This window comes from Lutra lutra, chromosome 4, assembly GCF_902655055.1.
Source record: "Lutra lutra chromosome 4, mLutLut1.2, whole genome shotgun sequence".
Classification (NCBI taxonomy): Eukaryota; Metazoa; Chordata; class Mammalia; order Carnivora; family Mustelidae; genus Lutra; species Lutra lutra.
In genome coordinates, this window is record NC_062281.1 from 155,352,701 (window position 1) to 155,377,793 (window position 25,093).

The 25,093-nt window shown below is 46.0% G+C and overlaps 1 protein-coding gene across 1 annotated transcript; it reads right to left on the bottom strand.

Moving 5' to 3' along the window:
- Positions 1 to 6,157: 6,157 nt before the first annotated feature.
- On the bottom strand, positions 6,158 to 23,878 carry SHISAL2A (shisa like 2A). Its single transcript, XM_053447844.1, is given in 3 exon segments — positions 6,158 to 6,425; positions 16,631 to 16,797; positions 23,267 to 23,878. Coding segments are annotated over 3 exon segments (591 nt in total). The 5' UTR covers positions 23,449 to 23,878; the 3' UTR covers positions 6,158 to 6,183.
- Between the last annotated feature and the right edge of the window lie 1,215 nt (positions 23,879 to 25,093).

Sequence of the window (25,093 nt, forward strand, 5' to 3'; positions counted from 1 at the left end):
AAAGGGGTGCTCAAGAGGGCACAGGTGAGGGAGAAGACTCGTGCCTTGAGCCGCCCGACTAAATGCTCTGCTTTCATGTCCTGGGGGTTCCCAGACAAATATGATTTTTCCTCATCCTGTCTCCAGGAGTATGATTTCATTCTCAGGTTTCCTGCTGGGCAATGAGGTAGGCAGCCAGGCGAAGACTCTTCTACAAAAAATTCAAAAAGTTCTGTTGAGGAAGAGGGTTCTTCTCCTGGGAAGTCCCACTTCATTTATTTTTCTTTTGTGGTTGGCTTATTGGAGACGTGTGTCAAGGCCATGCCTCTTCCTCACCCCTCACCCGGTGTGGCAAAAAAAGAATGATGAACCAGAACTTGAAACCTGATTCAAATTCTGCCTATTTCCAGCTCAGTGTGTGGCCTTCCACAGGTTGTCTTCCTTTCCTGGTCCTAGTTTGCTAAGATAGGTAGATGGATGGATGGATAGATAGATAGATAGGGATCTTCATAGCGATTTAATGAGAATGAAATGGGAAAATGGCTATAAAATCCTTCCTACCTCCTCACCAAAGTCATATTTATCATTTACTGTGAACCAGACATTTTACAAACATTATCTATACTCTGAACAACAATCCTGGAGTGTTGGTATTTATTATCCAAATTTAACACATAAGGAAACTTGCTACTCTTCTGGAGAAGTGCAGAAATTTGCCCAAGGCCATATAGCTAGGAAACTACAGGGTCAGAATCTAGACCCCAGTGTTTTTGATCAAAGTGTAACTTTAACAGCAGATTCCTTGGAATCTTCATTTCTCCACCAAATGGCATTTATTGAGCATATACTGTGAGCTAGCTGGCAGCTGAGGATAGAATAAGGAATAAGAAACTACCATTCAGGGGGCACCTGGATGGCTCAGTGGGTTAAGCCTCTGCCTTCAGCTCAGGTCATGATCTCAGGGTCCTGGGATCAAGTCCCACATGGGGCTCTCTGCTCAGCAGGGAGCCTGCTTCCCCCTCTCTGTCTGCTGCTCTGCCTACTTGTGATATCCCTCTCTCTGTTAAATAAATAAATAAACAAACAAACAAACAAATAAATAAAAGAAACTACCATTCGGGATGTCAGAAGGAAATATGTGGCATTCGCAAACTGGGTAATTTGAGTAGAGTTTAATAAAGGGACTGTTTAATAAAGGGTCAAGGAATAGGGAAATGCCCCAGGGCAAGTCATGTAAGAGCACTTGTTACTACCCTTAGGCCTAAAGGAGCAGGGGAGGGAGCAATAGAATCTGGACAAAGAGAGCTGTTGTAAGCACTTGGTGTTGTAATCCAAGGGATAGGATTATCCCTTGGTGCAGAGATGCACCCTGTCATGAACCTCCGAGGAGGAAGCTAGGAGAATATGTACTCTGCTGGGACTCCAGTGGACCAGACCCCCCCAGATTCCAGAGGTCAAGGTAGCCTCTTTGTGTAACCCTCTCAAGGCACAGAGCAAGATGGAGAAGGGAAGAAAGTGGATTTGGAGTGGTACACAGTTGGCACAGTTTCTTTCATCTAAGGAGGAGCTCACAGGCAAATAGAGAAGACATGGACACAGGGTTCACAGTTGTAACAAAGTATGTGAAAAGAACTGCATCAGTAATCTCTTGCATGTAACAAACTACCAGAAACATATGGCTTAAAACAATAGCCATTTATTTGCTCATGAGTCTGTGGATTGGTGCTTTGGACTTAGCTGGTGATTCTTCTGTTGATCTCACCTGGGGTCACTCATGTAGTTTCACTCTTCTGGCCACTCAGCTGGGAGCTGGTTGGTCTAGAGGGCCTCAGTAGAGAGCTCATGTAGCTTCTGCATGCTCTCATCTTCCAGTGGCTCCTCTAGGCTCCTGCATAGTGACACTGCATTCCAAGAAGTTGAGAGAGGAAGCTGCAAAGTCTCTTAAAGCCTAGACTCAAAATTGGTGCAGTGTCACTTCTGCCACTTGCTTTTTTTTTTTTTTTTAAGCAAATCACAAAGTTAGCATAGAAACCAAGGATGAGAAAATACATTCCATTGCTTGACTGAGGGGTGGCAAAGTTATGTTGCACTAATGTAGCACCACGTATAAGGTTACCATAACCATCTTTCAATCAGTGAATAGGCAAAGCACTTTCTGTCCTATGTTCTAATTGTCTCTTTAAGTTACCAATCTTCCCCAATAGCCTGAGAGCTCCTCAAGGACAGGAACTTTGACTGACTCATTACTTTGTTCCTCATGCTGAGACCAAGGTCTGGCACATAAAAGATAGTAAGTGTATGTTGAATGACTATGGCTGATGTAGAGCTGGTGAATGAAAGATCTACTTGTTCAAAGCCCTTGGAGCCACAAGTAGTATTCTCTTAAAATATAAAGTTGACATTATAGAACACTTTCTTTACTTCATTGAGACCCTTCAAATATTACCATGATTCATCAAGGTCAAATTCAACACCACTTCCTCCATAAAGGCTTCCAAGGCTATTTCTTTTCTTCTGTTACAAACTCTCCGCAACTCTAATGGCTCTTAACCCACAGCTTGCATTTGCTTTTGAATTCTCTGATTCCCTGCTCCCTAGGGGTCTTATGGGTCACACCTACTTTTCATCCGTAGTGGGAAGTTGCCAAGACTTACAGAGCTGCATCTTCTCTCCTAAAGGGCTTGTCACAGTGCTGGGCCCACAGGGTATCCTCAGTCAACACTCCCTGAGTGGACCATCCAATCTGTGTGGTCTTGATCCTGAGAGGTATGGAGTAGGTATGCAAGGAGCCATTCATACCCTTCCCAGTGCTGTGCACATGAGAGCCTCCTGGGTCTCCATGACAGAGTGAGGCACAGCTCTGGTTCTATGGCCTGGGACTTTGTTGTACCAGGCTCTGGCCCCTGAGCTAATGGGGCATAGAAGAGCAGAGTCATTAATGACAGTGGAAAGGCCTCCTCCCCCTAATAAGCGTCCAGGACCCGAGCCATTTCTTGTGGGGATGAGAGCCATCACCGCCCTTCAGATTTCTGGGGTTTCAGGAACCAAAGGAGCAGGTTTCAATAGGTCCCCAAAGCAGAGCTCCTGGGTAACACATTTTACTTCAGTTTCATGAAGAACTTGAAAGCAAGCTATCACATAAGGTTCTGAGTTCCTTCCCATGCCAAACCTTTTCCAGTCACTTCCATTGCCCTCAGGATAAAACCTGAGACCCTTAATATGGCAGAGGCTTCAGGGCTTGGCCCACATCCCATCCAGCTTCATCTCTCGCCATCCCACCTTGATTCCAGAGTCCACCCAAACTGAATTATTATTGTCCCTTGAATCACCATCTGCTCTCTCCTAGCTCGGGCCTTTATGTATGCTATTCCCTGTGCCTTAAATGCTGTTCCCCATCTTGCATCACAAAACCCTTTTCACCTGTCAGTGGGTTCAAGACTTTATTCAGACATTACTTACTCCAAGAAGCTTCCTGGAAGCTCTTAGCTGTGTTAGGAATTTTCTATCGATGCCATAGCGATGAGCCCCTTCAGGAACAGGGACTGGGACCTCATTTAGCCCAGATCCTGGTAGAGAATCACTGCCAGTCAATGTTGAAGGAAGAAACAAATGAGAATGTTTGAGAGGCTGGAAAACCAAGTGGTGGGAGTGTTACAAGGGCAAATGCAAGGTTCTGATATTTCCAAGGTCTGAGATTCAACAGTTCGCTAATTCTTGGCTGAAGATTCAGACTTGGGCTTCCCTCCATCTGGAGCCCACTCCCAGCTGGCCACCTCCACCCTGCGCCTTCTGAGTGTTTGTTCCCAAGCGGGCAGGCAGACACACTCACATGTTCTGAACGTAAGCAGGAAAGCAATTTACAAGAGATAATTGCCGGTCGATGTGTGCTTGGGAGCAGCGGTGAGTGCAGACTATTTTTGTCTGTGAGTCAGCCCATCCAGCTTCCTTCATGCTCCAGACTTCTGACACCAGACTTAGAGAAGCCAACCCCAGTGAGAGCCAGCTCTGAGGACTGACTGAATTCAAATGGGAGAACCTGAAACATGGGGGATGGGAAGAGCTTTATGGGGCCTGGGATGTATAGGTCAGCAAAACACACAGTCTGTTTTCCCCTCTTCCCACCCCATCTACACAGCCTCCTGCTGGGAAGTTCTACTAGGCCTTCTTGGAACTTCTTCAGTATGAGTTTGCCTCTTAATCTCTCCAGCTGAGTCCTCTTTGTTTTTCCTGCCCAGTCATGCTCAAAAAGCTGGCCCAGACCAGCTGTATCAGCATCACCTGGAACTAGTTAAAATTGTGGGGACTTACTCCAGGGCTACAGATGTAGACATCCATGGTGGGAGAGAAGTGGGCCTAGCAATTTGTGTGTTTTTTTTTTTTTTTTTTTTTTTGACAGAGAGAAATCACAAGTAGGCAGAGAGGCAGGCAGAGAGAGAGGAGGAAGCAGGCTCCCCACTGAGCAGACAGCCCCATGTGGGGCTTGAACCCAGGACCTGGGATCATGACCTGAGCCGAAGGCAGCGGCCCAACCCACTGAGCCACCCAGGCGCCCCGCAATTTGTGTTTTAACAAGTCCTCCACCTGATTCTGATGCAGTCTGAAGTTTGAGAACGACTGCTTTAGGCCACTAATGACCAATTGAGTTTTTAGGATTTACAGACTGTGTCCCCCCATCAGTCCATGAGTAGCCTAAGGACACAGGCTGTATCGGATTCTTCCCCGAAACCTCCTGGAAGTCTCAGCATAGGAAGTTCGGAGGAAAACTGAAATTAACTGATGCGGATACAAAGAAGAGAGACAGGATCTGTCCTGTGCAAGGTCATGCAGAACATCAGTGACGAAACCTCTCGTCTGTCACGCACGTGCACACACACACACACACACACACACACGCACACACCAAAGTACCCTAAGCTCTCTCCCCAACAGATAACTTGCAGTTCCTGAGCTGCGCTAGGCTCTCTCTCTGTTTTAGAACAAGTTGTACTCTGAACATAATGGCTTCTGACCTTGTCTCTCCTGGAAACTGACTCATCTTTGATGATTCAGCTCAGACATCACTCACTCCTCGCTCAAACTGCATGAGGGCCCACCACTGGGCCCACTTCCCTTTTGTGTGCTCTCCTTGCCCTCCATGGGATCCCCTTGAGGGCAGGAGCTGTGGCTGATTCCCTGTTGTTTCTGGTAACCCATGCGAGTCCTGGCACAGAATAGACACTGCTGGATGTATGATAAGCAGACAAGGTTCTGGGTTCAGAGTGCTAAAAATAAAAGACACATATATGTGCACATATGCACACACACACACAAAACAACAAATGAAGACCAAAACCAAGTTCTCTCAATTTCCAGCCTAGACCACTTCTGCAGGTGACTCACCCCCTGCCTTGTCACCCTACCATGTGCCCCTGGCTGGCTCAGGCCCCATGCCCAAATATCTAAGAGTGGCCATTTCACTGTCGCCAAATCCAGCAGCAGGTCATATCACTGTCAGAAATGTCGAGAGCTACTTTCAGTGGCCACTGATTCTCTCCAATCCTTGCCTTGTACTCCCAAGGCAAAGCCTAAAGCAACTGCCAAAGTTAAAATGAAGAGAATAGGCAGGAGAGGGGTGGCAGTCAGCCATCCTGCCCTAAGATTCCTTAACAGTAAACTAATAATAATAACAATGATGATGATGATGATGATAGCTAACACATAGTGCTTTTCATGTGCCAACACTGTTCTAAGTACTTTGCTTGGACTAAGTAATTTAATCCCCACCCCCAAACCTCCCCACTCCTTCTCATTCTGTTCCTCACGGCAGAACTGCAGGAGAACTAGAAGTCACCTGCCTCTGGGTCCCAGCCATCTTCCTGGGGGATCCTAAATATACCTGCTCTGTAACAGGAAGACCAAGTCAGAGTTCTCTGACCTCCCCCTTAGGCAAGCGGCTCCTGTGAGCCTCCATAACCCCAGGCTTCCCCCTGACTGCGTGGAGTTGTTACTGACCATTTCCCCGGGACACATGTCTAAACTCTCTTTGACTCACAGGAGGCAAGGCAGAGCAGTATAACTGGGTCCAAAGCAGGGCCTGGGTGGAGTTGCTGGGGAAAGCCCTCATTTATCCCACCAGTCTCCCAAGTCCCTTTGATCATCCCTACCCCCACCTTTCATGGAAAAGAGGCTCCAGAAAAGGATGGTGTAGAGACATTTATTGGATGTTTATGGGGTTGGTCCACATGGGTCTAGATTTGGGACAAGGGCCTCCTGAGGGCTGCCTGGGATGTCACTGGCAGTCACTGTGGCCATGAAGCAGTGCTGGAGCAGGCATTTGGGGTCCATGGCCTGCTCCTCATTGTAGTCTAGCCGTGGGTTCAGGAAGGGGTGATTCTGCCAGGGAATGCTCACTCCTGGCACCTCCATTGAATTGCCTGTGTTTCCACCTTGGCGGCCAGGGGCACTTCCTCCTTGGGGTCTAGAAAACAGCAAGCAGAAGGCATTCCTCTTACAGACCTTCTTCCCCCACAGTCAAACTCACCCTGGCCAATTTTCCTGAGTGCTCACCTTGGGCAGGACTGCACTCAGTCTTATATGCATCATTCGCTTAACAAATATTTATTAACAACATACTACATCATTCAATAGGAGCTGTCAGTGTTTCTAATGAACTTAAAGTCTAGTGGGGGGAGACAGACAATAAACAATTGTTAGGAAAAAATGAAGACTTGACCTTGACCATAAACCCATGAGGTAGGTACTATTAAAAACTCATTTTATAGATGAGGATACAAGCTGACTACACAGCTAGCATGCAGAGATGTGTTGGAAAATTTAAAACATACATTATTCTCTTCTTTAAGAATAGATTCCATGACACGCTGCTGATTTATCCTCTCCTCCTCTTGTATACAAGCTTGAAAGGAGGCTCACTTGACATTAGTATTCCCCACTTCCCATTCATTACTTATTCTGCCAAAATTTATTTGGTTTCTGCTCCCAACATACCTCAAAATGTTTTGCACTAAATCCCACAGTCACTTACAAATCCTTATCTCCCTTGACTTGTCAGGAGCATTTGACATAATTGAGCATTCTTGCCTTTTTGGATAAAATGTATCAAGTGTTCAGGGGTACCTGGCTGGCTCAGCTGCTGGAGCATGACACTCTTGATCTCAGGGTTGTGGGTTAGAGCCCCATGTTGGATATAGAAATTATTTAAAATAAAATCTTAAAAAACAAAAAAACATATCAACTGTTCAAGCCAGAAATGTGAGTCACCAAGTCCCTCTGATTTCACCAATTACCATCTTCCATATTCACCCATTTCTCTACATCTTCATGGCCACCACCCTCGATCAAGCTTTTCATCTCCTTCCTCCCAGACCACTGGAACAGCCTCTAGTTGGGTCTCCTTCAGTCTACCCTCCACTTTGTAGCCAGAGAGAACACTCTGAAGTCATGTGAGTCCATGTACTGTTCTTTCTCAAAAGCCTTCAATGTCTTCTCATTACCTGTTATCCTTGGGGTGGCATTCAAGGCTCTTCACATACTGGGCCTATCCCTTCTCTTTGGCTTCATTACTATCACTCTTAAGAATTCTGTGTTTGCGACACCAAGGTTTTCATTGTACCCTAAATAGCTCCATTCCTTTACATCTCTGATTTTTTGCTTATGCTGTTACTTCTGCCTGGAATGACATTTTTTACCTTCTCTGTCTAGAAAACTCCATTGATGGTGGGGGGGGGGGATACCCAGGAAGAATGAGAACTTTGAAACTAGGGCAAGAGTGAATTTTAAGAAGCAAGTTATATTGGACATTGGAGTTGGCTACCTAACATTCACTCCACCTCTTCCCATCTGGTAATAGCAATTATATTTGGGTGGTATTGGTCCCATCCCAACTATAGGTGTGGGGCCTGGTTGATCTGAGCCAATCAGATAATCCTATTCCTTTGCCACATGGCTCAGTAATGGGTGCATAGCATTTCTCTGAGGACAATGATTAGTTTAGGGGTGGACACATGACCTGAATGGTCTAATCAGAGTAGAGCTCAGCTCCCTGCACCTTTGAAGGAAGAGATAGTTCCCTCTTTCTTCTCCTGGCTAGAGGGAAACAAAAAGCTGGTGGCCCCAGGGACTGTTGGTAGCCAACTTTCTACCATAAGAAAAGTCAGCCTGAAGAGTAAGCCAACTCAAAATAGAGGGTAGAGTTGAAAGAATCTTAGAGGATGGAGCCACAAGCCTGACAACATAGTGAACTTCTATTTCAACCATGCATAAAACCCACCTTACTTTTAGACTTCTCACCTACAGAGCCAATAAATTTCCTTTTTTTGTTGTTTGTTTTGTTTTGAATTCTCTATTCTTAAAGAATTGAAGACTCATAAGAAGTAAAAAAAAGAAAAAAGTACAGTTATCCTTCACCCAGCTTTCCCCAATTATAACATCTTAAACAACCATAGGATAACTTCAAAACTAGGAGACTGACATTGATACAGTATGATTAACTAAACCACAAATCCTGTTCAATTTCTACCAGTTTTTATATGTACTCTTTTTGTGGTGTACTATCAAAGTTTATCACATATATAGACTTATATAATCACGGCCACAATCAGGATAAACTCTTCCATCACCACAAAGAAACTTCCTCATGCTTCCTCTTTATACTTGAACCTTCCTTCTAAATCTAACTCCTGGGGGCGCCTGGGTGGCTCAGTTGGTTAAGTGACTGCCTTCAGCTCAGGTCATGATTCCGGAATCCCGGATCAAGTCCCACATCAGGCTCCCAGCTCCATGAGGAGTCTGTTTCTCCCTCTGACACCGCATCAGGCTCCCAGCTCCATGAGGAGTCTGCTTCTCCCTCTGACCTTCTCCCCTGTCATTCTCTCTCTCACTCTCTATCAAATAAATAAACAAAATCTTAAAAAAAAATCTAACTCCTGGTAACCACTAACCCATTCTCTATTACTATAATTTTGTCATACTGGAAGTGTGACATAAATGGAACTATGTGGTATACAACCTTTTAAGATTGGCTTTTTTCACTCTTTATAACATCCTTGAAATCCACTGAAGTTTTGTGTGCATCAGTAGTGCATTCCTTTTTATGGCTGCATATATTCCATTGTATGGTGGTACCATCTGCTCATTGAAGGACTTTTGGGTTGTTTCCAGTTTTTGTCAATTGCAAATAAAGCTGCTATGAACATTCATGTTTAGGTTTTGTGCAGATGTACATTTTCATGTCTCTAGGATAAATACATAGGAGTGTAATTGTTGATTTGTATGGTGTAGTAGGCTGAATAGTAACCCCTGGATATTAGGTCTTAATCTCTGGAACCTGTGAATGTTACTTTATATGATAAAATTTGCCAGATGTGATTAAATTACAGTGTTTTTTTCCCCCTTAAAGATTATTTACCTATTTGACAGAGAGTTGGGGGAGAGCACAAGCCAGGAGAGCTACAGAGAGAGAGGGAGAAGCAGGATCCCCACCGAGCAGGGAGCCCAACGCAGGGCTTGAAACAGGACCCTGAGACCATGACCTGAGCCAAAGGCAGACTCTTAACCAACTGAGCAACCCAGATGCCTCAAATTAAGGATTCTGAGATAAGGAGCTTATCCTGAATTATCTGGGTGGATCCTAAATGCCATCAAAACTGCCTCTATAAGAGAAAGGCAGACAGAAATGGACCCACACACAGTGATGTAAAGACACACGCAGGGATTGCAGTGATACAGCTCCAGGCAGAGGGATGCTGGCAGTCACCAGAAACTGGACAAGGCGAGGAACTTATTCTCCCCTGGAGCCTTTGATTTCAACCCAGTGAGACGGATATTTGTATTTCTGGCCCCCGTAAATGTGAGATAATGCATTTCTGTTATGTTAAGCCACCTAGTTTGTGGAAATTTGTTACAGTAGCCATAGGTATCTAATACATAGAGTAAGTGTATGTTTAACTTAATGAAAACACTAAGCTGATGGTGTGAGATGGTGAGAAGGGCCAATTAGGGATCTCCCACCTATACCTTTTAGAGGGAGAACTGAACTCTTGTCTATCAATGCCCCCCATTTTTTTTGTCTCTTATTAAATGTGTCTAGGTTGGAATATCACCTCTACACTTACCTCATTCACCTCATCTGCAAAATAGAGTTGATAATCATCACTTGGCAGAGTAGTTGAGTAGTTTAAAGGGGATAAGGTGTAAAAAAAGCGTAGCGCCTAGCACAAGGGTAGGAACTCAGTCATCCTTCTGATCAAGTTAGTTCCTCACAAGGTACCAGAGTACCAGAGTAAAAAAGTTATGGTCTTTGTGCATCCTCAGTTTGGGGGATCGGGCTGCGGTGGGAGTGATGGGACATTAAAGAATGCCTGGGCAGCAGGAGGAGCCTATTTTCAGAAACTCTGGTCCATTTCCACTCTGTCCTTGTTAAGGTACTTCCCACACTGCCCTTGTTCCCACAGTCAGGTATCATGGCCCCAAGATACAGTGCAATGATTTTAGGCTTTAGAATCTGGGAGATCAGGGTTGACTCCTCAGCGACACAGGCTCAGTAGCTCCGTGACTTGGCTAATTCACTTCTCTCGGCTAACCCTCCGTTTCCTTTGCTGTACGATGGGGCTAATGATCTCTGCATATGTCCTACTGAGAGGGAGACAGAAATGAGACACTTTTGTAAAGGTAAAACTCTGCTGAATGTAAGATAGTGGGCCTGTAAGCTGTCTCAGATGCAGGGGGGGACAGGAGGCTCCTGGTAGATGCTGGGAGTTCAGAGGAAGGAGAGCACAGCACTTCATGAATGGGAGGAACAAAGTTGAGTTTGGGCAAAAGGCAGAGAAAGATGAAAGCTATCACTTAATAAAAGGTCAGGAAATGCATTTTCCATCTTAAAAATAAGAAGCAAAGAGCAAGGATGCAAGCTGCCTCAAACCCTGGAAACTGAATTATCCAGCTGGTGGCTGATCAATGAAAAATAGGAGGGTGGTTTTTATTCACAGGGTCAAGGCATGAACTGTATTTCCTTTGAGTCAGAAAGGCTTGAGGGGATAAAACGGGGAGAAGGGAGGGAAGGAGGACACAAGCAGGAGCACCCCACAGAACTCACCTGGTGACGGAGAAAGAATAGGACTTTGGAGACAAGAAAACACATGTATTAGAATTCCAGTTCCATGATTTACAAGCTGTAAACCCTTGGGCAAGTCATCTAACCTCCCTGACACCTGGATTTTACGTCTGTGAAACAGGGGCTAATAATATCTCCTGCACTGGGATAGTTGGGAAAATGAGATGAGATAGTGCATGTAAAGTTTCAGTCTGGTACGCAGTGAGGACTTTCCTTTCGCAGCATAGGGTAAGGAGACAAAGGAGAGGGGAGGCTGACATGACTCTGTCACTCGCTCACTAGGTGACTTTGGGTCCCTGTCTGTAAAATCCTCACTTGTAAAATGCATAGTAATAAGATCTATACTCCACCCAGTTACTGTGAAGAGCAAATGAGATAGTCTATTTAGAATTAGTTCATTCATTTTAACTGTGATATCATATTTCATTATTCCTCTCCTGAGGGACATTTAGTTTGTTTCTTATACAACAAGCTATCATGGATCTATCTGTACAAGTCCTCTCCTAGTGCAACTATTTCTGTAAGGCAGATAATTAGAAGTGGAATTATGGAGTCTAGGATATAGATACTTTTAGTTTAAATAGATACTGCCAAGTTGGTCCACAAAGTAGTCATACCAATTTATACTCTTACCAGTAGCATATGACAGTATAAATTCCTCACAGTCAAATTTCTCTCTATTAATATGGCCAATTTTGGGACTTTTGCCAATGTAATTTTTTTTTTAAGTTTATTTATTGGGGGGCCTGGGTGGCTCAGTCATTAAGCGTCTGCCTTCAGCTCAGGTCTTGATCCCAGGCTCCTGGGATGGAGCCCTGCATCAGGCTCCCTGCTCAGTAGGAAGCCTGCTTCTTCCTCTTCCCCTGCCCCCCTCTTATGTTCCCTCTCTCATTGTGTCTCTCTCTGTCAAATAAATAAATAAAATCTTAAAAGTAAATAAACAAATGAAATTTATTTATTTTAGTAATCTCTACCCCAATGTGGGACTTGAACTCACGACCCCAAGATCAAGAGTTGCATGCTCTTCTGACTGAGCCAGCCAGGCACCCCGCCAATGTAATTGCTTAAAAAAGTTATATAATTGAGGTGCCTGGGTAGCTCTGTTAGTTAAGTGTCCAACTCTTGCTTATGGCTCAGGTCACAGTCTCAGGGTTGTGACATACAGCCAGCTGAGTGGCCCTCAGCATCCAGCAGGGACTCTGCTAGAGGATTGTCTCTCTCCCTATCCCTCCCCATCTGTGCACATACTCTGTCTCTCTCAATCTCTCCCAAATAAATAAATCTTCCTCTTTCTCTCTAAAATAAATATATCTTTAAAAAAATTTGGGCACCTGGGTGGCTCAGTAGGTTGAGTGTCTGCCTTCGGCTCAGGTCGTCATCCCAGGGTCCTGGGATCGAGCCCCACATCGGGCTCCCTGCTCAGTGGGGAGCCTGCTTCTCCCTCTCCCTCTGCCTCCTGCTCTCCCTGCTTGTACTCTCTCTCTCTCTAATAAATAATAATTTAAAAAAATTTAAAAATTACATCATTCTTAAATTGCATTCTTCTTTCTTTCTTAATTGGGGTTGGGGAGCTGAAGAAGAGAATCTTTTTTTTTTTTTTTAAGGAGGAGAGAATCTTAAGCAGGCTCCACACCTGGCACAGAGCCCAACACAAGGCTCACTCTCACAACTCCGAGATCATGACCTGAACAGAAATCAAGAGTCAGACACTTAACCAACGAGCCACCCAGGTGCCCTGCATTCTTCTCATTATTAGTAGGGTTGAGCAGCACTTTTCGTGTGTATTGAGCATTTGTGTTTTGTTTTGTTTTTTTTGTACATTACATTTTCCTCATTTGTTTAAAGATATGCCTATATATTCTGGATGTCAGTGTCATCTCTATTTTATATATAGTTGTATCTCATTATTCACAGTAGTTGTATTCTATAAAGTCACCACAAACACTGAATTAACGAATGCTGAATCATTGCTCCTATGGAAAATACAAGGTTAAGTTCCTATGGGCCTTTGGTCACAACAGTTTTGTCAACTGTCCAATGCATAAATTTGTTTTGTTTGAAGACACATTATTTACTATATATTATTGATTCATTAACACTGAACTCATGACCAACAGCACTATAACTCCTGCTTGAACCAAGTTTATCTAACACATGTATTTTCTGCACAGGGCACATCACAGCCTTCTTATGCTTAGGAGTAGTAGAGAATATATCAGCACTACATTTGGGGGCCACTTTAAACAGTGAAGTTAACAAGAATCACAAAAATGCAAAAAACATGGCACTAAATAGACCCTTGTTTAGAGTAGGAGAACTGAAAACAAGAAGGCAGAGTGTAGACTTGTTTAACATCAGCTGGGAATGTGTGTGATAGGGCAACCCAATTTTTTTGCTGCTCTGCACATGTCCACACCACAAATTACCTCAAAAGCACTGCAATTATTGATTTGGAGGTTACAGATAAATTTTAGCAAGTAAACAAATTTGCAAATATCAACTGTGTGAATGAGGATTGTCTATATGTATGTATTTATCTTTATGTTTATAAAACCTTTGTAGTCCATCACTTGTTTTGTAATGTTATGTATGATGTCTTTGTATTTTTTTTTCTTTTTTTTTGAGAGAGCCGGGGGTGTGGGGCAGGGAGTAAGTGCCTAGGGAGGGGCAGAAGGAGAGAGAAAATCTTAAGTAGGCTCCCTGCTGAGCGCTGGGCCCTCTCAGGCTCATCCCATGACCCTGAGATCATGACGTGAACCAAAATCAAGAGTTGGATGCTTAATTAACTGAGCTACCCAGGTGCCCCTGTCTTATTTTTATTTCATGATTATTTGGATTTGATGAAGGTAAATTTGCCAATTTTCCCCTTATTTAAAAAAGTTAAATGTTTTATTTAAATTCCTATTTTTTTTTTTTTTTAGATTTTATTTATTTATTTGACAGAGAGAAATCACAAGTAAGCAGAGAGGCAGGCAGAGAGAGAGGAGGAAGCAGGCTCCCTGCTGAGCAGAAAGCCCGATGCGGGGCTCAAACCCAGGACCTCGGATCATGACCTGAGCCGAAGGCAGCGGCTTAACCCACTGAGCCACCCAGGTGCCCCCTAAATTCCTATATTTTAATTAATCTGTTTCTAGACTCTCTTTTTATTCTAGGGTTTTTCAGATTGACACTGTTTACATTTTGGGTTGGATAATTCATTGTTGTGGAGCATTGTTCTCTGTATTGTAGCAGGTTTAACAGTATCCCTGGCCTCTACCAAGAGATACCTTCCCCAGTTGCGACAACCAAAAAACGTCTCCAGACATCGCCAAATGTCCCTGGGGGGTTGGGTGGTAATGTGCTCCCGTTAAGGACCACGGCATTGCCCAATTCTGTCAACTGCTGTGCCAAAATCAAGTGGACAATTTTTCAAACTTTTAAAAATGTCTCTTACCTGATAGGGCAAGTCCCTCCTCTTTTTCTTTTTCAAAATTGTTTTGCACTTTTGCTCTTCTAGATACATTTTAGAACCAATTTGACAAATTCCATGAGATGTTTTCTTGGGAATTTCATTTATAGATTAATTTGGAAGTGACAGGTCTGTGACCTTGAGCCATCTGTCCACATACATGCCATATCTCATGAGATAGTTTCTTTGATGCCTTTCATTAATTTCTATGATTTTTCTCTATAAAAGTTGAAGCCTGGGCTGTCTCTGGTCTTCCTGGGCTGTCTGGATCTATACTCAGGCTTTCTTCCTGTTTCCCTGCCAGCCTCCCAGGTTTCTGACTACAAGGCGAGCCAAAAGAATCCTCCTACCCTCAAAAGCCATCCCTCCTGCTTTTCAATGCTCAGCAACAGGAGGATTATTTATTGCCACTGGGATCTGAGAAGGGCTCTTCGTGCTTATGCTTGTTGCACAGGTTGATGTCAAGCTGGAAAACTAATCTTTTACAACTAAAAGGGCCCTGTCATTCTCTGAAATTTAGCTACTACCCACCTTTCTACTGCCCTGATCATTGCCACCGCTCTGCTTCTGCTTAGCTTAAATTCCTGCTTGGCCTTCTTTCATACGGTGCCCCAGTATGAATGACCCAGTCACTGCACAGGTCTTACTCAGAACGGCCCACACATTTTTACCCATTATCTATCCTATCCTGGAATGCCTTTTCTCCTTTTACCCAACCAACTCCTTTGCTAATTCAGCACTCATTCAAATCTACTCTCCTTTTTGAAATTATCCTTGTATTTGGTATTAAACAATTTTGTACTTAATTTCATATCTGCACAGACCCAGTGTGGTAGGCAGAAGAAAGAGCATGATTCAAGGTAGAAAAACATGGGCTGAATTTTAGCCTTACCGTTTATTAGCTGTGACACTTTGAGTAAGTCATCTAATCTGTCTTAGCCTTGATTTTCTCATCTGTAAAATGGAGATGATAATACTCATTTTGAGTGTTGTCTACCAAACTACACAGAAAGATCATTTGCCAGTAGGCACTTGTATCTTTCATAGTACCTTGCAGAAGTTGTAAAAGCGTGTGCAATAAAGACTTATGAAAAAGCAACACTTTTGGCGGGGGGGGGGGGGGTCCTTTGAGGCTCTAGAGGGCCTATGCCAATAATGAAGGAAGGGGTAGTCTAGCAATTCAGATTATCAAAAACAAAAACAAAAAAAAAAAAAACACAAAAACACAACTATTTAATTTCTGAACAAACCGAGTTTGGAGAGCAGCAAGTTTTGCTTATTAATTCTATTTTGTTTGGGATAATATTAAAATCAGTTTTCATTCTCTAAGGCTAGAATTTTAAAGCAGTGTCTGAGAAAATCCACAAATGGATTAATCTTTGTGTGACAAATACAACGCTGACTCTATCAAGTTACTCTGATAAGCATTGAACACATTGAGCTGACTAGGTCAAGTTATTTTGATAAACACTGAGTTGACTCTATCAAGTTATTCTGATAAACATTGAGCACATGAGGAGTTTGGGATGTAAGTGTTCAGATTGTGAACCTCCTAAAAAATGTGCTGCTGCTTCACAATATTCTAGGAACTCTCGTGAGGCAAAGGTTCCAAACGTCATCTAAATATCCCCCCTTGGGACGCCTGGGTGGCTCAGTTGGTTAAGCAGCTGCCTTCGGCTCAGGTCATGGTCCCAGCGTCCTGGGATCGAGTCCCGCATCGGGCTCCTTGCTCAGCGGGAGCCTGCTTCTCCCTCTGCCTCTGCCTGCCATTCTGTCTGCCTGTGCTTGCTCTCTCTCCCTCTCTCTCTGACAAATAAATAAAATCTTAAAAAAAAAAAAAATATCCCCCCTTGGGGGCTCCTGGGGGGCTCAGTGGGTTAAAGCCTCTGCCTTCGGCTCAGGTCATGATCCCAGGGTTCTGGGATCGAGCCCCGCATCGGGCTCTCTGCTCAGTGGTGAGCCTGCTTCCTCCTCTCTCTTTGCCTGCCTCTCCACCTACTTGTGATCTGTCTGTCAAATAAATAAATAAAATCTTTAAAAAATAAAAAAAAATAAATATCTCCCCTTTGTAAGGGTGCTAGCCTGTTTAATACAAGGAAATCAAGAGGTCTGTTTCTTACCTGGAAGCTGGAGGTGTAAGCCTGGGTCCAACTTCGTGTGGGGCTTAGAGCTGATGAACAGGTAACAAAGCACACAGGCGGTGACAATGAAGGCCAGGAGAACCACGGCTGCTATGGATAGGCCCACAAGGGCGCCAATGCTGGGGAGAGAAGACCAGAGGGAGCCGAGTGTCGGGAAGGGACTTAGGAGGTAACCTATGATGACGTATGAAGCGCTGTTGGTGTTACAGGCACCAGCAGGCTTCAACTTCTGTTCTGTCTCTACTTACCGTAGGCTGTTTGTGGCTAAGCATGAGACAGAGCGTTAGCTCTATGCCCAGGACTCACCACGTATGTAACATGACTTGCGTCAGCGCCACCACGTAGTTGGGACTCAGTACGTGTTCCCTTTCTTCTCTTCTCCTTCCTTCCCTACTTTCTTCGACTTGATTCCCGCCCACCCTGCCCAGGGAGCTGGAGATGGTCTTAAACAGCCCTCCCCACAATGCTGATTCTTAGAAATCAAGACACATAGCAGGCCTTAGCTAAAAACCAGCTGTCCTTCCAGCCTCAAGGTAGTTTCTGACTCACCCTCCAGTGGGTCATCATGCCAGTGTGGACTCCATGTTTAGAAGACCTCCCTACAGCTGTTCCCTCAGCCTCCAATCTTGTCGCCCCTGCCCCAAGTCAGGCCCTCGTCATCTGGTCTCCAGTCGACTACCTCCTGGCTCATTTGGGAGTCACTGTCTTTCCTGTTTCACATGATTCCTCCCCCATCATCTCCCCACGTTAGAGTTTTACTTGTCTTTGAAGGCCCATCTCAAATGTCTCCTCCTCAATAATGCTTTCCTTGGCCATCTTTCTCTCTCCTTTTCCCCCTATGCCAGGCTAATCCACCCAGGACACTTCTCTCAGGGCCTTTAGCACTTTCCACTGGGGCAGGCAGCCCTGTGTGGTAGGAAAGAACAAAGGGCTTTGGAACCAAACCTGCCTGGATTAGGACCCAGGTATATAACAACTCACTCTAAGGTCTTGACGAAGTTATTATACCTTTTGAGCCTCAGCTTCTTTGTCTGAAAAGTGAAAACGATCAAAACACAGTATTTCACAGAGGTACCTGGGTGGCTCAGTCAGTTAAGTGCCTGCCTTCAACTCAGATCATGATCCCAGGGTCTTAGGATAAAGCCCCACATCAGGCTCCCTGCTCAGTGGGGAGTCTACTTACCCTTTCCCTCTGCTGCACCCCCTGCTTGTGTGTGCTCTCTCTGTTAAGTAAATAAACAAAATCTAAAACACACACACACACACACACTCAGTACTTCACAGGTGGTAGTGAGGATGACTAATATATGCAATATTCTTGACACATAGTAGGTGTTCAACATATTCCTCATGTGTTCCTTCAAGGAAGAATCAGACCATAAATAATGAGCTTTGTCCTCCTCTTGCAGAAGCCCTAGCACATAGTAAGCATTTCGTAAATATTATTGAATACCTACTGTGTATTAGGCACTGTGCGATTTTCTCCCAACAATAGTGGATAGGTCAGCAGCAGGCTTTGTTTGTGTCTATGAAGTCTATGACTTCTTTTTTTTTTTAAGCTTTTTTTTTAAAGGTTTTATTTATTTATTTGACAGAGAGAGATCATAAGTAGGCAGAGAGGCAGGCAGAGAGAGAGGGGAAACAGGCTCCCTGCTGAGCAGAGAGCCCGATGCGGGGCTTGATTCCAGGACCCTGAGATCATGACCTGAGCCGAAGGTAGAGGCTTAGCCCACCAAGCCACCTAGGTACCTCTCCTGTTTATGACTTCTTTACCAGCTTTTCTGGCCACTCCTCTCCCTGACCCCAGCCCCAGGCTCCTGCCCTTGCTGCTTCTGCCAAATTTTGGTCCCAGCCAGCTGATGACTTATTTTCCATCTAATTGATGGCTAAGTTCCACTAAGCAGAACAACCTTAGAGCTTTGGAAAATCTGTCTTCCCACGGCTAAATAAATTATTGAACACCACTGCAATGGAATAGTATAGAGCCATTAAAAACATGTTTTCAAGTAATATTTAAGATCAAGGATAGGGATGACTGGGTGGCTCAGTTGCTTAAGCATCTGCCTTCGACTTGGGTCATGATCCCAGTGTCCTGGGATCAAGTCCCACATCGGGCTCCTTGCTCAATGGGAAACCTGCTTCTCACTTTCCCTCTTCCTACTGCTTCTCCTGCTTGTGCATGCTCTCTCTCTCTCAAATATATAAATAAATAAATAAAAATCTTTTAAAAATAAAGTTTAAAAAAGATCAAGGATAAGTTCTGATGAGATAATGCTAAGTGAAAAGAGTAGAACATATTACTAAATATACGGCATAACTCCAACTTAAATAAACATAAACATATACGTAAGTATACATATGTAAGTTTGGGTAGAAATATACCAAAATGCTAACAGGCTGTCTCTGGTTATAGTGTGGGCTATGGATGTCCTGCCTGTGTCCCATGGGGTCTTGTAATTATAGAATATTCTGGCCAGGGTTTCAAATGCCACCATCTGTATCCCTTGGCTTGAGGGCTTTCTTTGGGCCCAGAACAGTCTCGTCTGTACATTGAGCAGATCAGAAGTGCAGGAAAATTAGTGCCTCGCTTCTCCCATCGCCATACACCCAATGATTGACACAATTGTATGTGAATACCCGGTTTCCTGGCTCTCAGGTGGGATAATTCTGGGGTGTAATTTCTACAGGGCCGGCAGAGTTCGGCAGGCATAAGCTCCAGCGACCCTCAGTGGTGACCCACTATTGTTTGCTCATACCCTTCCCTGCCTCCTTTTGCCAGCCTCTACCTATGTTTTCTAGGATGGCTTTCCATACAAACTACTTGCCCTCAAATCCTTGTTTCTAAGTCTTTTGGGGAAGCCGAGCTAAGCCACTAGATCTCCCGTGATTCCCCTATCCTTTCCACACGTTCCATATTGAGCATGCAGTCTCTTTTAGTTCTTGTAAGTACTTTAATGAAATATTATTTCCCCTTCCGAGATATGCTCACTGTTTATAAGGCTATTATCTGGAAGGCCTGTGCTGCAATAGGGACCCCACACTTTACATGGGACATCTGTGGCCAGCAGGATGGAAAGGGCCCTCTAAACGTAAGGTCCTTTGAGGAATGGGTGAGAGAGCTGGCGGGAGATATCCCAGATTAGCAGTCAGTCAGGGAGCCGGCGCTGTCTCTGATGGTTTCTCTGGGGACTGAGGAACCAGGCCCCAAGACCAGAGCTGGGAACAACAGAGGAGGCTCCAAGTGGAAACATCTGTGCTTGGCAGAAGATGAACTTTAAATGATGGGAGTTGTCCCCAGGTGAATGGACTGCCTCGAGAGGCGGTAAATTCTGTATTAAGGCACCAGTTTGTAAAGAACACTGGGATGAGTACACTTCTCAGTGAAGCTGGAGTTTCCTGCCCTGGCTGAGAAACTGAAGAGCTGCTGGCCTTCTAGGAGTTCACAGAGCCGAAACTCTGAGAGACAAGATAACACACTGTGACCCCTAGGAAAGAACTGGAGAGGCGGTCTAACATTTCTCCATTAGGGCTTTTGAGTCAGGCAGCTCTAAGTTCAAATCTGGGTTCTGTCATACATAAACTGAAAAATCCTTCATCTCTTGATCTCGTTTTCTTCATTTGTAAAAGCTCCTGTCCCACCAGGTGTCCCTGAAGGTGAGACGAGATGGTGTATATACAGCGGCCGACAACCAGTTCTGCCCTGCGCAAGGCTGCTGCCTTTTGGCTCATGTCCCGGTAAAAAACAGAGCTACTAATAGAGGGTGTTTGGAAAGTGGACCAGACATGTGATAGCACCAGCTGCTTCTCCACAGGGAGTCTTCACTTCCTGAGACACACTTTTAGAGACAGCAATTCTCCTGGAGCACCATCCACGGAAAAAGTTGTTTACCTGCAGATTTTTATGTTTTTAAGGACCAACTTTCATGAAAAAGGCCAAATGGAGTTGAAAGCAAAACAAGATCTCTGCCCTGCGATGGTGGGGCTCTGAGGAGCACTCCAGAAGCCTTGTTTTAGGGTTTAGAGTACACCGATTACCTAGATGCCCTGGGGACCCTCCGTTCCTCTCCTCCACTTTGCAACTGTGATGTTTATGAACCACGTTATGTCCAAGCCAAGGAAGAGTCAGCCCTGCAGGCCAAACCTCGCAACTGCCCTTGAGGCCACAGAATGGGAGCACACTGACATGTGATGTGACCTCAGAGGTCACCCCATTCAACCCTCCACCTCACTGAGCCACTAAAGCATTCCACATATCATGTGTGGGCCAAAGCAACAGGAGGGTACCACAGGGGTGTTAGAGGGAAGGAGGTGTCAGAAGAGGGAGGGGATCTTGGCTAGGTGCTGATGGGGTGTGTGTCTCCAAGGGCCAGCACAGTGCGCAGAAGACAGCAGAGGGTCACTGGGTGTCCTTTCAAATGATCTGAGTAGAGGGGGTTCTGAGAGAGCCAGGCTAGGTTTAGGCAATTGTGCCACAGGACAAGCCCGGACTTGGGCCAGAAAGGCCTGAGTTTTCATCCCAGCTCTGCCACTTGCTCTCACCAGGGCCTCACCAGAGAGTACCTTAACTGCTTTCATGTTTTCTCATCTGTAAAATGGACAGAAGGGTTGTGGACGTGTGACTACATCTAACTCTTGGTTCATCCTTGCTGATGTTTAAATCTCAGTCCACCAAGACATTGCTAGAAGATCTTAGACGATTCACTTTCATACTCCAAGCTTCACTTTCCCACCTGTGAAACAGGGAAAGAAACTCCCTCCTACTGAGCACCTACAGTATGTACTAGTCACTTTCACAGGCATTATTTCACCTAATCTTCACAATTCCATAAACAGGTAGTACGATTGCCATCTTGAAGATGAAAAAAGAGGCTTAGAGATAATTTGGCCAAATTCACATAGCTACTAAGTGACAGAGCCACAGTTTGGGTTGACGGGGTTCTAATCAGCCCCAGAGTTCCACACTGTCTCTATACCTCAAAGGGAAGTCAGTGCTATCATATTTCACACCAGCTCAGTGCTAAGTACACAGTGGGTCTTCAGCAACTTCTCCATTGTTATACTCTAGGTGCATGTCATATCTCTCTAAATGGATAGTGGGCCTCCTCAGGGGGAGGGAATAATTAATTTTTGTGTCCCTATTGCCTACGATAGTACCTGGCACAAAGCAAAGGCTATAAGGAATGAATGAATATGTGGCTAAATAGAGAATAAGCTAATATAATTCCTCAGGTTACAGATAGTAACCGAATATGCAGGATTGGCAAGCCTGGCTATCTGAAAATAGTTGAACGGTCTAGAAAAAGCGATTATCTGTAATTGTCAGTGGCATATGTCAAGTTGTCAAGTTCACCTCTTTGTCTCTTTGATCCTAGTCAGAAATCAGGGCAATCCTTTATCATACTCTTCATCTGATAGCTGTAAAGACAGGCTCAGAGAGGTTTCTGTGGCCAATGTCCTTTCCCACCCAGAGGGTATGCAACCTCTGGTCACACACCTCCAGGAACAGGAAAATCACTGTCTCCTGAGATGGTCCACTCCATTTTTACTGATGCCTATTTCCCAGAGCAGGCTTAGGCTCGGGTCCTATTTTCTGGGTGAGGCCTCTGGAGACTGAGAGAGACTGAGACCCACTGCCCTCTCAGCACCACACTTAAGGTTCCAGGAAAGTCAGCACTGGCCTATCTACTCCCCGCCCTGAACAGGGAGGGAAACTGAGGTCCTTTGGGTGGGGATTCACCCAAATTACATTTCTGTTAATCTTTACTGAGCTGGCTTCTGCTGTGGCCTTATGATGTTGCATGCAGCTCTGATCTCTTGGTCCTCTGCTTTAGCTAGGGAGTAGAGTACATCCCCAGGACCCACCCCTGGCCTGGCACAGCTAAGTGCTCTGTAAGGGGTAGCTGAAAGAATGACTAAATATGAGGAGGAAGAAAGGGTTGAGCCTCAGCTAGGCTGAGATTGACTTGGGGTGTAGCATGACAGGAGGAGTAAGACTTGGGGCTGAGGTCTGGATGTAGGGCTAGACCATGTTTGGAGTCAGGGTGGCCGGGAGAGCTGACGTAGGTTCCCTGGAGGACTCCGGGAGGTTGGGGCTGGTGATCAGTATTGCCTGGGGAGTGAGTAAAGTCAGGGATGAGGTCAGGCTCATATTAGGATGGGCACCCTGGTGAGCTCTTGGATTAGGGTAGAGTTTGGGTTTCCTGTGAATGTGGGAGATGGGAGTGTTGTGTCAGGGACAGGGTTGGTGTGTAATTTGGGCTGGGTTCATGGTGGCAGAGGATGACACTGGAAGTAGAGATGGACTCAAGTTTCTCCAGGGTGGAGTTGAGGGTGAGGTTCAAGTTTGGATCCCAATAACTGTTCAGGTCAGGATGGGGGAAGGGGTTACAGAGGGAGCTGGCTTGGTGACAGGGTGAGAGCGAAGGTCAGTATTGGAACGGAAGGGCTAAAGGGCAGGTGCGGTCGATGCTGATGTTGGGGTGGGCACGTGGGTGAGGACTGAGGGCTTAGCTAGCGCTGGGCTGAGGGTGCAGCGAGGGGCTAAGACTGGAGTGGGGTTGGAGCTGGGGTTAGGGCCACGGCCAGTACCTGAGCCACCACATGTAGCTGTGCTCGTAGGGGAAGAAGCTGTGCGGGTCGTCGCAGCAGTACTTGTGGTCGCGGAAGCCGCAGCAGAAGACGGCGGCCGCCTCGCCCCCCGGCCGCGGGCAGCTGAAGCCGCGCACCACCTCCTGCTCGGCGCTCACGTAGCTAGTGCAAGCGCCGCTCATCGCGCCCGGCGCCGGGCCCGTCGCCACCTCGGGCCACCAGACGGCCGGGCAAGCGAGGAACGGACAGAGACAAAACTGAGTCAGAGAAAGACAGAGACGGAGGGAGAGAAAAGCAGAGAGAAGCAGCGAGACAGAGAGAGACGCGGCGAGTGGCGCGGAGACGCAGCGGCTAGAGACCTAGAGTTCCGGAGGACCGAGAAGGACCACCAGGTACGGGGACCGAGCGCGGCGGGAGAGGATGTGGAGGAAGAGAGAGACAGAGAAGGGAGGAGGGTGGAGGAGCAGTGGGAGTGGAGAGCGGCGGGAGGGCGCCGGGGAGACCGGGCGCCAGAGCGCGAGCGCGGGGCGGGGGGACCGGAGGGGAGGGCGACCTGCGGCGCGGAGAGGAGGGAGCTGCCCCGGGGGAGCCTTCTGGGCGCGGGTCCGTGCCTGCGCTTCCCCCACCCGCCTCACAGCGTTCTCAGTGTATGCATGAGGGTGCTGGGAGCTCACAGAGACTAGGCGACAAGTCCAAGGTGGCAGGGCGGGAATCGAAGCCGCCGCTGTGGATTCCACAGCTGCTCTCGAGCAGCCTCCTGCTGCTGGGCGCTGTGCTCCTCGCCGGCATCTCAGGGCAGGTCCAGGCGAGTGCGGGACACAGCGGCCAGGCAGCGACCGCACGGTTTTCGGTCAGTATGGATGATTAGTACACTACTTCGCTGAACCTCCACACCAACCCAGAGGACTAGGGATTTTCAAACCCATTTTATAAACGAGAGCTGAGCGCCAGAGAGGTCATTTCCCCCAGTCCTCAAGTCCGTGGGATTTTAACCTGGGTCTGTGTAGTACCTAAGCCCTTGTTCTTTCCAGGGTTCTCACTGTGCCTCTTTTTCCAGTGGACTTTTTAAAAAAGACTTTATTATTATTTTTTAAAGATTTTATTTATTTATTTGACAGAGAGATAGTGAGAGAGGGAACAGAAGCAGGGGGAGTGGGAGAGGGAGATGCAGACTCCCCACTGAACAGGAAGCCTGATGCTGGGCTCAATCCTGGGATCATGACCTGAGCCAAAGGCAGGTGCTTAACAACTGAGCCACCCAGGCACCCCAAGAATTTATTTATTTTTTTTAAAGATTTTATTTATTTATTTGACAGAGAGAAATCACAAGTAGGCAGAGAGGCAGGCAGAGAGAGAGGAGGAAGCAGGCTCCCTGCTGAGCAGAAAGCCCTATGTGGGGCTCGAACCCAGGACCTGGGATCATGACCCGAGCCGAAGGCAGCGGCTTAACCCACTGAGCCACCCAGGCGCCCCAAGAATTTATTTTTTTAAAGATTTTGCTTATTTAAGAAAGAGAGCAGCAGGCACACAGGGTGGGGGTGGGGGGAGAGCAGGGGACTCCCCGCAGTGTGGGGGGGAGGGTGCTGGACCCCAGCACACTGGGATCATGACCTGAGAGGAAGGGAGATGGGAACCAACTGAGCCACCCAGAAGTCCCACAACCTTGAGATCAAGAGTCATTCCCTCCACCAACTGATCCAATCAGGCCTCCCTCCAGTAGAGTTCTAAATGTCTTCAGCCTCTGGCTTCCTTGCCTGTCTATTCCTTCCCTGAGCAGTTAACTCATGTAACAAGAGGGTTACATGATATCCCAAATGGAACCCCACT